At 40.5% G+C, this 16705-nt stretch overlaps 1 protein-coding gene across 2 annotated transcripts in view; it reads right to left on the reverse strand.

Moving 5' to 3' along the window:
• The window catches only part of PKN2 (protein kinase N2), a 54601-nt gene extending 41120 nt beyond the window's left edge, over positions 1 to 13481 (reverse strand). For both annotated transcript variants that reach the window (XM_058809051.1, XM_058809050.1), the window contains exon 1: positions 13261 to 13481. In XM_058809051.1, coding sequence (XP_058665034.1) covers positions 13261 to 13308 — 48 coding nt within the window. In that variant the 5' untranslated portion in view covers positions 13309 to 13481. The remainder of the gene's footprint in view (positions 1 to 13260) is intronic.
• Between the last annotated feature and the right edge of the window lie 3224 nt (positions 13482 to 16705).

The raw sequence follows: 16705 nt of genomic DNA on the forward strand, positions 1-16705 counted from the left end.
GATTTTAGCAAGGGATTTCTTACTGCATATTGAACAAATTTTACTCTTTATGCTTAGCCTCAGCACCATCTCCCAAGTAAGCTGTTTCCTGTTTTGCACACACACTTGCATAGGACTCCTCTCCACCTAGCTCTTGCTACCAGCACAGCTCAATATCAGTTAAATAGAAAATGGGAAGCAGCGGTTTCAGAATAACCAATGCACCAACGAGACCTGTAACATAAAAGAAATAAAGCAGAACAAAACAACAGTTTTTCAGTGCATCATGTATAGACATACATATAAAACTAAATCTTAAAGGATATCCCAAGAACCCATGTATACATAACAATGGTAAAAAGGTCTCACCTTACAAGTGCACTAGATTAGTTGTTTTTTATACTGCTGAGTATTCAGAAAATGCACAAGACATACTTGTTAGTGATCTCAATACTCCTCCCTTTTCAGAGTAGGTAAGGTTACATATGCAGTCTATGTGTCTTCCAGCCACAATCATATGAATGGAACCTTGAATGTGGTATGTAACATGTTTATCCTAAATTGATCAATTTTTTAACACTGAAAGCCTCACCCTATTTTACAGGGCGCATATAAACAGCAGTTTCCATATACACAATTTCAAAAAACATCCTAGAAATACTTGTTGCTAATGTGAATCTGATTTTGGTATGCTTATCGCTTTTGAGGCATTTTTCTTCAAGACTAAAAGTTTTCCACTTCATAAGCATTTCAGTTAGCAGCCTGAGAAAAATCTTCAGATTTTTCTCTGTAGAAAACTAGAAACTGTAGCATGAAAAATCCGTTAAGCAAAAGTAGAATATTCTGCTTTATTAATAACTAAGAACTACCAAAAAATACTCTAGATATGACATTGAGCAAAACCTTCATGAAGAACTGCCTTAAGCTAAGGAAAGAAACTACTGCAATCAGAAGCTATTTATGGTTAACCTGCTGCATTCCCCAGAGTATCTACAATGTATTCCTCTATAATGACCTGTCTAATCTAAAGCATGTCATCTTTAGGAGACAAAAATACACAAATTAACTTCTGACTGAAAAATATCAGCAGGAAGATGACTCCTACTTGATGAAAGAGATTTTCATATTCTGAAATGTGTTATGTGGTTGTGGCTATTTTCTAACTGCACTTGGAAGGGGCTGATTCTGAGTGGGCGGGGTGTGTTTTTTTGATGCTCTCTCAAGTATTGTATTAAAGATGTCAAGAGTCACAAGAGAAAAATAAAAATCAGTCTCTGCAATAAAAAAAAAGAATTTTAACTACAAAAATAAAGTACAGTCCCAATCTGTATACAACATTTTCCAAATTAAGCTAAGATACTATATTTAGGTCAGGCTACCATCCTCTCAACTCTAAACATCTCTGACCTCTCTGAGCATTACTGGTTTCTTTTTCGTGCCCTTTGCACTGCTTTACCCAGCCAGGACACAATGAACCAGCATTATTATGAACGTTCAGGGTTGCAGCAGCCAATGCTTCTGCCTAGGCACAGGGCCTCCCCGTTTTCTGAAGATGCCACAACCACAGCCAGCTAACCCTGAGTGAGGAAGAGGCAGCTCTGTTCATTGCCAGTATATGCCACTAAAATGCTCACTGCCTTTGTATCTCAGGTTTCCAGGAATTCCCAGCAGTTGTATTTCACTCTGTACTAAGTATATTCATTGCAGTAAGGAAACATCTATGGATGCCTGTAGTTAAGTTTTAAAAATCTGTTGACTTCAAGTACTGTATAAACCTTAAATTGACACTAAATTAAAGTAGCAGATGCGAAGGAAGGCAAATGCTAAAGAAAGGAAATGCTACCTCTGAGCTCATAAAACAGTGTAGTCTATTGTAGAAAGAAATAAAAATTTGCAAAAATGGGAGATCATTAGCAGAACTTAGATCTCCCTTGCTTTTCTTTCATATCCAACATCATCTAGTTCAAGAATGTCACTGGAGTTAAAGAAATCAATTTCCATTTCACAGAAACTGCTGCCCTGACAGTGTCACTGAGTTACTGCCACCAAAAAGAAACACTTCAAATGAGTTAGTCTGGCTGCTAACCTGAAAAATAGATGATGATACTGGATACCCCTCCTGCACTTAAGAATCTTCTAAGGATTAAAAAAAAAACTGTTAGAATTAATTTAATTAAAACTTGAGAATATATTCACTTGCTCTCTTGTGCAGAATCCCAATACAGATAAAGACCAATTTCTAAAGCAATTAAATTTACAATTGTAATTTGTTTCAGCATTATGTAGCATGTTACAAGTAAACGCAGAATTCAAGAAAGGAGGTTGCCCCCAAAACAAAAAATTAACTGCTGATAAATGCCATGTACTTTGCCACAGATTTATATTTTATTTGAAAAATGTGCATACAAAATGAAAAGGAAAAAAGTCAGATCAAGATGTTCCTTTGTGAAATGGCTTGCTTATATGCTGAGGAATCATACATGAACCAGTTTGATAAAAATGAATAGTTAAAACTAAATTTTTCACCCAACAGAAAAATACTTAGTTTGACTTACACTAACTTGCCTGAATAAAGAAGTAGAGTAGAATTAAAAAACCCTCTGATAGAAATTATGTTTTTCTAGTATTGAAGCACTGTCTGCTTTAATTTTCAAAATGTCATGTTCTCACCTCTTGGGAAACCAAAGATGCAAATCATAGCAACTTGAAGAAAACTCCCTCAATAATGAGTTAAGTTTCAATAACAAAATTTAAATAATCTTTCTGAGGACCCCTAGTTATGGATATTATAATTTGCAACTCATAACTTTTGACATCCAGGCATTTTCAGCCTAAAACAACGGCTTCATATGAGCTTATAAATAAGCAACAAACAAACTCAAATATTGAAGAAAACATGCTTCCATTAAAGGAGATTGCTGAGTCCCAAATGGGCAGCAGTTCAAGAATGCTACATGAGTAGTCAGCCATGTACGATTTACAGTACTTTTACTTTTCTACTGCTGTCACTAAGTTTAGAATATGTCTACAAAAAGGCCTTGCTGATTTTAAGTCTTCTGTAGATCTGTATGCTTGTTTTTGTATTTTTCCATACAAGTCTCTGGAACTTGGACTTTGGCTTCTGTAACCTTTTGCTAGAATCTGCTTTACTCTATTGGGTCTCCCCATCCGATTGTGCCCATGGAATTCCCGACATGCTCTGGATGGGTTGCAGGCAGCACACACCCTTACAACTGCAGAGGTTAATAACACTTGTCAGAAAAACTGACACTTCCTTGTCATAATTTATCTTATAATTTTAGCTTCCACAATTTGAGTATTAGGAAAGAAAGAATCTTGTCATGCCATAAGCAGATCCATCTATGAAGGAAACATCCTCTTAAAATATATTCCATTTCATTGTTTTGCAGTGTCTTCCCATATAAATAAACATACAGAGTTGAAAAGCAGTGGATGGTTTTACATATTGTGCTTGTAAAAAGCAACAAGCCACACAGTCAATTTGCATTCCTTCTAAATTCTCAGCAATAGATTTGGATGCTTTTGGGCTTATGTTACTCAAAAATCCAAGTGATAACATGTATTACAATGATGAAAAAGAAACTTCAATCTCATATCTAGTAAGCTCAGTGATGCAAATAGGGCAAGTCCTAAAATCTATCATAAAAGGAAGTGGTTATGTTCCTCTTCCTGCAGAAGAGAAGTAAGAAAGGTAAAAAACAGAACCAAGCAAGTGTTTTTCCATTTCTCTAAGGACTGGCATAAAGTTTCTTGCCTACATTACATAAATTAGCTTGTTGTTACTAGAGAGCTCTGGAACACCTGGAATCACCAAAAACAATCTCCTTGTTTATTTTAAACATAATCTTTCACCTCAACAGCACAAATACAAAAGAATACATTCAGGGTTAGCAAGTACAAGGAGAATAAGAATTTGTAATTTTGGAATTAATTCAACACAAGAACATTGAAAACATATAATCACTTTGTTACCTCAAACTTCTTACTTCTGCACAAGATTTTTAGGCCTCTTCTCCCCCAAATTTGGCTAGACCTCTGAAACACAGAATCAATCTTGTACACAGTAGTTCAAAGTCCTCTAAGTGGTGCTTTAATTGATGCTCATGTGACCATTCAGAGATATTTTCCTATTGCAAACATTCAACTCATCACTGTAGGGGATTGATTTCCCTATTGAATATTCAAATGTCTCACACTTATCGAGCTACTCATTAACTGACAAATGTATTCATACCAAGCTGTATATAATACCTCAGCCTCTTCATTACCTTTATGGGCAGTACATTTCTAGTATTACTTGCACAGTACTTTGTCTTCACTCCAAAATTCAATCCCATCCATTTCAATTGTACACTCACTTTTTCTTCCACTTCAGTTAGAGAAATAACAAAAAGACTCAAGATTCTACAAAATTTCTTCTTGCATTTGAGTGCATGAAAGATTTAACAGCAAAGACTTAGCACTTCTAAAAGTTAGCTAATAAATTCGGGCTTATAGCCCTACACTGGCCTCGTACTGCTACCAAACCTTACCACTGTTCGCAGCCTTCAACATCAAACTAAATGTAACTATATCTTCCATCCAGGCATGATGTCCAAACCAATTCTATTTTTAATGCCTTTTCAGACAAACAGGTTTTCACTGTCACAGGCATATTGTGAGACTTTCTGCTTGAAGAACGTCAAGCTAGAAGAGAATTGCCACAGACAGTCTTGGACTGCTCATTATCAGCACATTCACCTGCAGCAGAATTGGACTCCACACAGTCCTTAGCTGTGAATCTGTATTCCCATAAACATTTTACTGCATGAACCACCACTGCAGGCAATAAAAAGCATCCTAAAGAACAAGCAGTCCTGACCTCCCCTAACAGTTTGTTCCTGTTCCAGACCACTCACTGATATATGCAGTACAAACTTTTATATGGCCACACAGTGAACTGCAATTTTGAACCTGATCTGGCTGAAAACTAATCTAAGGGTGAAAAAATCCCACCAAAACAACCCAACAAAATCTGTTCACCATATAGCTGCCTGTGCAAATGTATAGCAACATAATATGGCACATGCTCACTTTCAGCAGTGGTACCAGCTGACAGAGTCTGACACTTTCTTTGAGCAACAGACTCAATTCTGTATGGGCAAAGCTTCCAACTCTAGCACAAGACATCATCAATGAACCAACTAGAACTTTTCCATCATAAATTTATGGACCTGTCTTACATCTTACTGCAACGAAGAAAACTAAACTGAATATACTTTTAACAGTTTTCAAAAATACATACGTTAAAGTTCCTAAGTTCACAGGCCGAGTATGGCACCAGTGATATACTAAACAACATCACTATTACCTGGTTAATTAGATGGTTTGTGTTTTGGACTTTGAAATGAAAAACAAAAAAAGGACATTTTTTCTGATGTTTTAAACATCAACTCTCAGTTTCTCTTCAAAAGTTACATGAAGTTTGTATAAAAAAATTATATACATACATACAGCTGAATAGAAGAATAATTTCAAAACACCTATGTACTGCTATTATTTACAAGTACTATTTCAGGTTAATAACAATTAAAATTACTATTACTTCTTATTAATTTAAATAGCCTATTTATTTCAACAGTCTAACAAATATGAGTACACAGGAGAGTGCATATGTATTTATGAAGTTCACATATGTGTATTTACTTCTTAAGTTGCATTAGAGAAAATTTATGTGGTAGAGATGTTCAAGTACTTTGAGTATTAGGAGCTAAAAAAAAAAAAGCCAACCACAAGGTGTATTGGCACCCACATTCCAAGAACTGAGTAATATTCTCTGGGTTTAGGGCTCAGAAAACTACTACTGTTGTATTTACCCACAAGAAAAGGTCTCCCTTCTGACCTGATCTGCTTGGAAGTGTTTCATCACAGTAACAAACAGAGTTCCACAGTATTCCTGAGATTTATCTTATAACTTAGTACAATCTATTAGTTCCTTGGTATTGCAGACTTAATTATGCCTTCTCCTGGCTATAGATTTGCTGCCTATTGCATTTTGTTACATCCTAATAACAAGTGTGGAAAGTTAGTGGAAAACTCCATGGTTCTTCTCAATAGAAACAGAACTGATTCTGCTACTTTAATTTTCAGGCTAATATGTTCTTGTATTTAATGGAAACTTAAAATGTATCAACCCTACTACCATGTTGCAAGGTAACAAATGTCAGAAAAACCTCAAGAGAATAAAAAGAGTTTTCTTCAACACTAGACTCCCACACATAGCACTAAGACAGGAGCCAGGTATTAAAGGCTTCTGATTCAAGCTCTCTGATCTGCACTTATTTAGAGAAGGAGTCAGAAACTCCCTATAATTTAAAAAGCAATACATCCCCAGTGAAGAAAACAAGGCTTAAAGGAATCCATAGGAATTGGAGGTAGAAAAAGCAAACTAATTTAGTCACATCCACATTAAGGTTTTTACTAACCCTGATTTGTATGTTGGGCCAGAGCACACTGTCCCTGGGTCTTGTCACATATCAGCCTTTCTTCATGACACAAAAAAGAACAGGGAAATGCTGCATATACCAAACTTTCACAGCCCAGCCTTTTCCAGTTATCATTTCTTATTTGGTACCTGTCTGATAGCTAGCTATGTATCTACAGTAAAATAACAAAGGCTTTCAGTAGGGATATACTTAGCCTAGGAAAATACACATCTGCTAATATTCCTATTTTTCCCTGTCCAGTGGAAGTAACAAATTCAATTACTGAGACCACAGCCTTGCCATCTCCGTGCATTCCCTCCAGAAGTGCTCTGTACACTGCAGCAGCAGTAAACAGGAAGTACAGCCACAGTGGGCATAATGCTGATACAAAGCATAGGAAACTGTATCTATACCTAACATCAAGAAAAAGTAAGGCGTGGCCTGCTCTAAAAAACAACCAGCTCACCACTACCCAGCTGGTGGTCCCACTTGTGAGCCATGGTAACTGATCACATGAACCCTCTCAGCTCACCCTACGGATGAGGTTGAATGCACTACCTCGAACAGCCTCATTTCAGCCTCTTCCACTAAGCAGAGCAGAACAGCAGCAGAACTCCCAGCAAAGCTGGTCATTGAGCTGAACATAAGCCTGCAAATGTGCACTACTATCCTGTTCATGTGTCTCCTCACCACAGAAACCTCAGCCATCTCATCCTCACCAGATACCAGAATTTGCATGGAAATTCTGATGGATGCCACAAAACTTCCTTAGTTTGACATACAGTCACCAAATTCCTGAAAGTTTGGAAAATCATCCCACAAAATCATGAGAAAACCGAGCAGTACTTTGCTCCAAAGGATGTACTCCCAGACTGCCATGCAAGTAGTTTAATTCACTGGTAAGGTGTCAAACAGTAAGTAAGTGGTAGCTGTAAAATGGCAGTAACAAAAATTGTGTTGATTTGTGTAACTGTGACATAACTGTATTGCTGCAGTTCAAATAAACAAACATATCATATCTGCTGGTACTTGTAAGGACAGGCCTAAAGCATTTTGTTAGCTAATGGTATTATTAGTTTCTGTTTTGATGTGCTACTTCTCAATCATATCTCAAAGTAACAGAAGCCATGGATTCAATTTTACAACATAAATCTCATTTCCTTAAAAAGAACCTCCCCCACCCACACCAAACACTAGCAAAGATGCTCTTTTGCTTGTGTCAGGAACTGCAGACCAAGCATTAATAATTAAAGCTTCAAAGTACCATACAAATGCTTTGTCCATGCTACAGTAAAGTCTCATAAGAGATGCTTCAGCTCAGTCTGTTCCTGAACCCTTTCACTTACTGGACCCATGTAGTGAAAAAACAAAACAAAAAGCCTACCATCAACCAATTTGTACCAGCTGTACAAGTATGTACAAAAAAAATCCTGAGCCCTCCACTGCACGTGGGAGACTTTGTTACTCTGAATCCATGTAGAGGTCTTAGTCTCTAATTCAGCACTGAGGCACTGATGAAGAAATCCTAATCCCAACATGAAACCCTCAAACCACTGTTTGCCAATGTCAAGGACATATTTATCTAGTTATTCTACTGCAGGCTTTAGGTTACACTGTAATGAATGACCTTCACAATGTATAAAACTCTTCCAGAAGAGCTATTACATATAGTTAACAAAATACTTTTCTACTAGCCATCACTAATAATTTATCTTGAGTTAAAGTAACAGATCTAGGTCCCAAAAAGACAGCTACTCTGATAAAGAAAATTCAGTCAAATGTATACAAGTCTAAATGATATACAAGTTCCTGTGTTAACAGGAAGATGAACAGAATTCAAAAAAAGAAAAAAAAAAAACAAACCCCAAAACAAAACAAAAAACTCCACCCATCCACCTACCAAAAGGTATTTTAAGGACTGTTTATGTTCCAGTGAGAACAGGATGCATATTTTGCTAATGTAATATTTGAACACAGGAATGTTTAAAGAGTATATACATCCACAAATGGAAAAAAAAAACCTGAAGTACTTTTCTAAATCCACCAATTGTGAAAATATTTGTAGGGACCTAAGAAGTCCCAAGCAGCTGTACATCCTTTCTAAACTGCAACTGACTAGTTCAGGATATTTTCACCTGAATGTGACATTCTTTCCTCCGGAAGAAACAAGAGTAATTCAAAATTATTTAAAGCTAATCTGTCCTAGCTGAATATTATTTGAAGGCAGTCTTACTGCTCAGTGTTCAGCCCAATTACAATGTTTTTTCAAAACAGATTAATTAGGTTACTTATACCTTTTTACGGTGTCCTTAGGCACTTGACCACAGCTAATAATAAATACCCAGTACTTTCTAACTCTAAAAAAAGCAGGCATCATTACCTCTATTCTAAAGATGAGGAAATGGAGACATGAGTAAGCAAAGCCATCTGCCTAATGTCACCTAGCTGAGAGCAGAGAAGCCAGGAATGAAATACAGGTTTTCAGAGTCCCAGCTAATAGTTTAACAAGTACAAGCATCCAATTTTATACACATTTATATACAAAACATAGTTGTACAACCTCAGACTCAACTGTCCAATTTGTATCATGCAGACCAATAAAATACTAAGCATTGCTCAGTCACATTAATTTAACATATATTCTTGCCCTAGATATGATATGGAAAAATAAAACAAACCAAAACTTATACTGGATGTACCATCATATAATCGTAATTTACACATTTCAGTTGTGATACTGTTCATCACTATTAAAAAAAAAAATACCATGGCCTTTGAACATGATTCTGTCAGGAAATTTATGCTTTATGATCGCTAAGTGCAGCACCTCAGGAAATTAGGTGACTAGGGTATTAAAACAAAATATCCATTAAAAAGGTCCCTTTATGCTGACCAGTATAAAGACATTTTTCACAATGTTTGGTAATATCAAAAATATGTAGGATGGTTGAGTTTGAAAAATTAACTCTAGGAAGAGACTTTAATATTTCCATTTGAAGTAATGGAGGGTTTGTTACATGCTTATTCATTTCAAGGCATAGCCCAAGTTCTCTATCTTGACCAAACAATTTCATATAAGCAAATAAACACAAGTAATGTACTTTTTTCCTGATATTAAACAAGTATTGCTTTACAAAACACAACTTTAAGTGAAGTGAAATTTTTTGTAAAATAAATCCAGTAACATTAACCATAAATGCCCCAAGTTTAGAAGATTCACAGTACTGTCTAGAAAAGAAGTGGTAGTGAACACCTAGAAGTACACAAGTGTAATCACTGTGCATACACACTGGTTTCATTTAAATACTCTAAGCAATAATTTCTGTCAACCCAGCCATACCAATTTACTATGCTGACATCTACCATCACTGCCAAGAAAGCATACATATTTTTTTCACAAAAAAAATATTAATAATGATTTGAAAAAAACAAACCAAACCTTTTTCGATAAAAAAATTGAAAATATTTTATTTTGTGGATGCCTTATTTAACAAACTATAGCACCATATGTTAGAGCTTAATTTCTTTGAAGAAACAGAGTTGGCACTTCCACCAGGAAGCAAAGAGTTAAAGACTGTGCAATTAACCTGAGAGCCAGCACTGGAGAGGCTAGTTTACCTGGTGTTCAAAGTTCTAAGGGATGCAAGCCCACAGAAGGACAGCAGAATTTTGGAAGGGAAGGCAACATCAGCAATACTGGTTCTTACCCAAGCTCACTCCTCCTCCTACTAAAGAACCTGTACTAGAGATAAAAGGAGGTAAAAAAGGGTAATCTGGTTTTATGTAATCTTTCAATCTTTAGTAATCAGGCAATTTCGTTGGTGAAGCTACCAGAACAAACTAAAAAGAGGATTTGCTTATTGCAAAGTTTACCTTGTACTTTGCATTTGCTAGCTACTGAGAAATAAGCGTTGCATTTTTCACCCTGAACAGGCTTAAGTTTAAAACTTGCTAAGTGGCAAGATATACTTTCTACATACCACTATCAGTCTGGAAAATGTTTAAAGCAAAATAAAATATACAAGAATGGATACAATATTTTGTAGAAAAAGCAGAACAGAAATATGAAGTGGATATTTGCTAGCAGAGATTTATAAGCAATTGCTCTGATATGGCATCACTTATTTAAAATACAAAACTTTCATTGTGAGAATTGAGATCTAGGGTCTATTTAAGGCCTGTTTAATTAAGCCTTTGAAACAAGGACACGTACTGCATCTATGTTTCACCACTTGCTTATTAGCAACTAGTTACTTTGTTCTTTCGTTTTTCGTATTTTCTCAGAATCCACTTCACATCCTGTTAGTCAGTAATTGTGCCAGTCTGCTAATCTTTCTGCCAGGAGCATTCAATTGATTCATAACTACTGATCTGCCTCTATCAACTTCACCCCAAGCTAACAGTTTCCTTACAGCACGCTGGAGTGCACAGGGCTGTCATAACCAGGAGCACACAGCCCTTAGCACAGCACAAAGCAACGTGTTATATTGATCACCGACTGATGCTTTAGAGCCCGTGGCAGGAACAAGCTTGCCATTTACACTGGGTTTAGCTTGTTTTCAGTAAGTTTTCACGTCTATTAAGAAAACACTTAGACCACACATCACCCATGATCTAGATCAACCTATGGACTTGACCCTTTAAACTTTTACTGTAGCCATGAATTCTTCAACTTCCTCTTCTTTCTGTGCAGGATTGCAATATGCAAGCAAAAGTCTGTTTCACATATAGGCACTTTTAAAGTTAGAGTTCTTATGACTGAGGAAGTTCCCTCCTGAAGAAACATGAGTGAAATGGCGTATCTCACACCCCACTGTAGTTCCCTTTACTTTCAGACCATACCACTAAAGCAACTTTGATGTACAGGTATTTGAAAAGCAATTTGTTTATGTACAGGTATATGAAAAGCAATTTGTTTTGAGGTATTCCCAAGCAGAACGACATTGATGCCTTTGTATTTCACTGCTAATATACAGCATGGCAAACAACAGTATCTTTACAGCAGTTCTTTCTGATATGAAAGTTCTTCTCAAAAATACCTTAAAGTTAGCAGTTCACAAACCTTAAACACTACTGGCATTCCCATGTTAACTTAACCTTTCTGTCGTGTGCAAGAAGCTGTATTTATTAATACAGAAGTTTCATATATAATGGAACAGATAGTGCAACCCAAGAATCTAATTCATCCTAGGCTTTTTGGTTGGTTGGTTGGTGGGTTTTTTGTTTGGCTGAATTTTTGGGGGTATTTTAGTTTTGGGGTTTTTTTAATTAGTATCACTGTCAATCTCATCTTTCAAGAAAAAAAGTAACAAAACAAAAACAAAACCAACTTTCCAATGCCCCCCAAAGAAAAATCTCCACTCATTTCTGTTTAAAGTAATTGGAATCCTGCTTTGTGTACTTCTACAGAAATGCTGTTTCCATTTAGCCTACTTGAAACACTGCTATGGTTAGTTATTCACACAGCTCTCCACTTCAAACAGGTTTACAAGCTTATATATCATCGTATCAAGTTTGTATTAACATACTGATTCTTCCTAGGCACTTTTGAGCCACTGATTAAAGTTCAGCATTTTAGATGGATTCTTAGCCTTCAGCCATCTCATGTGCTACAATATTAAAAAGACTCCTACATCTATTGTGCCTTCTCTTCCTTTGCTATTCAAGTGAGCACACCTTCAACATTCAGAACTACAGGAGAACTTAACAGCATTACATAAATAAAATTACTTTTCTTTAAGACATGCCTTTCTAATTTTTATTTGACCATTAAATTCAATACTTTCCATTTATGGACTTCTTACTTTGGTTCATTGTCCAACTAATAAATTCAGAGACACATTATTTGCCTGGGTAAACATAACAATTTGCACGGATTAAGTGATGTACAATTAAAATAAAAAAAAAGAAAAAAGAAAAGCAAGCTTTCTTCAGAACAAGGAAGCTGAAGAGGTAGCAGGTTGTGCTGACATTTAAAGATAAGGGCACAAAAATGAAGCTCCGGAATTGCATCTAACCTTGCAGCTGGCAAGAAGAAAAGTAACAGTTGCACAGGGAACCAAACCCGGTCAAATTACAGCGATGGAAACCTCTAAGCCTGGAGCTTTCAACCTTTAACAGTGTTGCGGGGTCTTTTGGGATTGTTTTTTCGTAGTGACAAGAACCCTTGCCGTGTGACAAATCAAGTCGATCGCACCATTTTCTCCTCTTCCCAAGCTCAGCGTTCAAGGCCTACAAGAAGGAAGCTGCTCGGCCCCTGCGCGGTGCCGTGTCCAGAGGAGAGAGAGGCTCTTTGCCTGACCCTGACGCGGGCGTGGGGTGGCCACCGGGAGCCCTCTGGGCCCGGCCCGGACGAGCGCCGTGCCCCGGGCGGGGAGAGGGCGAGAGCTCCGGCCTCCGTAGGGGCTCCGGGCGCGGGCAGCCTCGGGGCGGGCGGACGGAGATCCCGGCGGGGCCGCGGCGGGGCCGGGGGCGCGGCCCGGGCAGGCCCCGCCGGAGGGACGCGGCCGCTCGGCGGGGGAAGGAGGGAGCCGAGCGCAGACAAAAGCGGGTCGCGGCCGGCGGCGGGGTGGGGCCGTGACCGGGCGGCGGCGCCTCCGCTCCCGGGGGAGAGCAGCGGGAAGAGGCCCGGGGTGGGCACGGGCTTCCGCCGGCCCCCCGGCCCGGGCTGGGCTGGGGTGGGCGTCCCGCGCCGAGCGGCGGGCAGGGGGCGGCGGGGCGCGGCGGCTCCTCCGTCCTCCCCGCCAGGAAGGGAGGGGAGGGGAGCGGGGCTGGGGCGGCGCCCCTCGCCGCTTACCTGCAGCTCGGTGAAGAGGATCTCCCTTTCGGCCGCGTTGGACGCCATTTCGCCGGGGTTTGAAGTCCGCACCTGGGCGCTACTGCTGCCGCTGCCGCCGCCGCCGGCGGGGAGGGGAGCGAGGGAGGCGGGTCCGGGGCCGGGACTAAGGGCGCATCGGGGGCGGGGGGAGCGCTCCGTGCTCGGGCAGGCGGGCGGGGGTGCGCGGGGGGGCCGCCGCCGACCCCTCTACTCTCATGGGGGTCGCGGTGGGCTGTGGGGCGCGGTGCGGCGCGTTCCCCGCGGGGCGGTGCGGCGCGGCGCGCTCGGAGCGGCGCGGAGCGACGCGGTGCGTTCCCCGCCGAGCGGTGCCCGCCGTGCGCTCCCCGCCCGGGCGCGGCGCTCGGCCCTGGCAGCGCTGGGGCCGCCGCGGCTGCTGCGCCTGCGGCCGCCGCCGATGTCGCACCATTTGGCTGTCACCCTGTCGCAAAGGCGTCGCCGCTTTGCGGCTCCCGGAGCACGTGACTGAGCGGGGAGGAAGAGCGGGCTCCCTCGGAGGCGGAGAGCGGCGCGCGCCCCCCGCCCCACCTGCCCCGCGCGGGCCGAGCGGCGCGAGGCGCCGAGCGCGGGAAGGCGGGCGCGAGGCCACTCAGCCCCTCACTGCCCTCAGCCCCTCGCTCCCCCCACTCCCCTCAGCCCCGCGGCCGCCTCGCCCCTCTCTCCTTGCACGCTCCGCTAGTTGCGCTTCCCCATCCGGCAGGCTCCAGCTCTGGGAATCATGTCTTTTCCTTCAGTGGTGGTGGGGTTTTGGGGGCGTGTGGCACATTCCTGATGTTGGGGGCTGCAGGGGCTCGGCTCTCCCGGGCCCAGGAGACAGGTGAAGCCCTCAGTTTGTTGGGTAGCGAAGGCAGGTAGCTCAGGAAGGAGAGTTCACGCTTGTCTCAAGCAGCCACCTGCCGCCCTAGGGACCTGGAGCAGTGGCCCAGGAGCTTGTGGTGAGTGGGGGCTGTAAATGCCGTTTTTAACAGTTTAAAGGGCTAAACATTTGTACTTGGGATGCTTGGTGAGTTTTTTGGGGGGTTGGCATTGTTCAGTTAATGTGCAGAGTAATAAGCTTCTCAGAGCTTCAAAATCGGTTAGAGTGTCTGGAGGAAATGGTTTCTCTTTCCTCGTGGCGCCATGTGACAAGACCGTTTCTTTTCGGCTTCCTGCCTGTGCCGAGGGTTGGTGGTTTTCTTCACCTATCCATTAAACGTGTGCTTTCTGTTGGCGACTCTGTACCCACGCACTTTCTCATTTCACCCTAATATTTGATTCGGCTGATTGGACTAATGCAAAATGCTCTGTGGAAGCAATTATAGCTGTTTGGTGGGTTTTTTTGTTTGTTTGTTTGTTTTTTGTTTTTTTTTTTTTTTTTTTTTTTGTATTTTTTTCCTCTATGCAGTTCATGTAAAATTTATAAGCTGAGACATTTTCAATAGATTCAATTTCATGCAAGCATCATCAGCATTGGCTCTGTATATGCTACTGCATCTCTGTATGGCTACAGACCAATAGTAGTCTGTTTGCTCTAGGAATGCAAGTTAATGCATTTGGAGCGTTGGCTTGTTTTGTTTTCTTGAGGAACTAAGAATGGCAGAAGTCAACATTAAATTATCACTACTGCTCCTAGCAAATTTGAAGCATTTTAAGTGTGCTTATACTTCCACTGTTGAGCACCAAATAAGCCTGGCAATCTGAGGTACTACCATGCAGTAGAAAAGAATTTATGAACACATGCACACAGTTTCACATAAAAGAAATATTAAGATAATTCTACAGTAACAATGCATATATTTACTGAAGTGACAGTTTCGCTGACTTGCATGTAAGTAGCTGTTTGATACAGTTCATAATCTTTCACATACACAAATTTATGTCTAGACTTAGTCCATGTGAAGCCAATGGCTTAATTTCTGTCCTGTGTGGCCAGGCAATTACAGGCTCAGAGGAAAACTTGACTTGCTGATTGTGTAAAAGTCACTATTTTGGAAAGGCTCTTGTCCAGTGAGATGTGTGCCGGCCCAGCTTCAGTGCCAGTGGGATGAATCAGTGCTGTTTCCCTGGGCCCCTGTCCACAGCCATGCCATGACTTGTGGCACACAGTGCGTACAAATGGGATGGGTGGGATGGGGAAAGAAAGACTTATTATATAATAATTTCTCATTTTGACCATGATAGAATGATTCCTAATGTTTAAACTTCATTTGAACTGGTTTTGAGAATAAATGTTTAAGGATATAAAGAGGTAATCAGAAATCACTGGATTCTGTGACTTGGTGACTTCATATACTTGTCAGCACGTATGTGCTCCATTACTGCAGCTCACCTTGCCTGGTCCCATTGCAAAGGAAAAAGAATCAATATGCTTGCATGTCTCATTTACAAGATGTGGTCAGAGGGAAACACAGATTGTGCACCAGAGAAAATTCATAGATATATGAGTGGGTGTCAGCAAAGTTAGTGAAGCTTTGAGGTTCTCTGTAAAACAGGCAGCTGGCTTTGGTTCATGCTTGGCCTAGCTGCCTGTTGAGTGTAGCCTAGAGCATGTTATTGCTCCTGTCAAGACAAGGCGTGTAATCCTTTTTTGTATTCCAAATGTTACTTGCACAGCTTGGGAGGACACAGTCCTAGATTCTTTGATGGAAGTGTAGTGGCACAGGAATCTAAAGAGAAACTGGTTTGGTAAAACATATTAGCTTAGCTAAAGCTCTGATTCTTAAGAATTCTTCCTTTGGAGTCTGGAACGTATGAGGCAGTCCTGAAAACTGTAGCTCTGCACTTAAGTGCTGTGGCAGTGAATTGCTGAGCAAGAGGGAACATTCCGAGTGAGTCCCGAAATAGAAGGCAGTTAAATACGTAACTCTGAGAATTTAGCATTATATGGAATCCTGAGTCCAGCCTGTGCCTTAAAATATCTGAGACCAATCTCTTCAGCCATTATTCTGTTAGCTCATCCCTGCAGTCAATTAGCAAGCTAGGAAAGCAAACTGAATGAAATGGATGTCAATGTATTGGCTAAACCCTTTAATTGTTTCTTCATGTTGTGTTATTAAAGTTTTGTCACAAAGACCTGGAAAAATGAATAGCTGAGACTTTCAGTGTTCCTGGTACAAAACACACCTTATGAACCCTTAAGCACAGTACAGAACACTTTATGTAAATGTTTGGGATACTGTAAGCAAAATCAAGGGTATTTTTAGGATAGTTCTAACTAGTCCAATGTATCACCTAAGAAAGAGTTACTTTCACTTAGTGATGCATATAGAAATGAGGATTGACATGTGAAGAGCACCAGATAGGTGTTAATTATATGCTTATACTTACTACTGGCAAAACTCTACCAGGAAAGAAATGTAATTTCTTTTTTAGGCTTTTGGTTAATCTTGCTTGTTTAAATTAGTGATGTAGGTCTAGAGGGACAACA

The sequence above is a fragment of the Ammospiza caudacuta genome, chromosome 7 (assembly GCF_027887145.1).
Source record: "Ammospiza caudacuta isolate bAmmCau1 chromosome 7, bAmmCau1.pri, whole genome shotgun sequence".
Classification (NCBI taxonomy): domain Eukaryota; kingdom Metazoa; phylum Chordata; class Aves; order Passeriformes; family Passerellidae; genus Ammospiza; species Ammospiza caudacuta.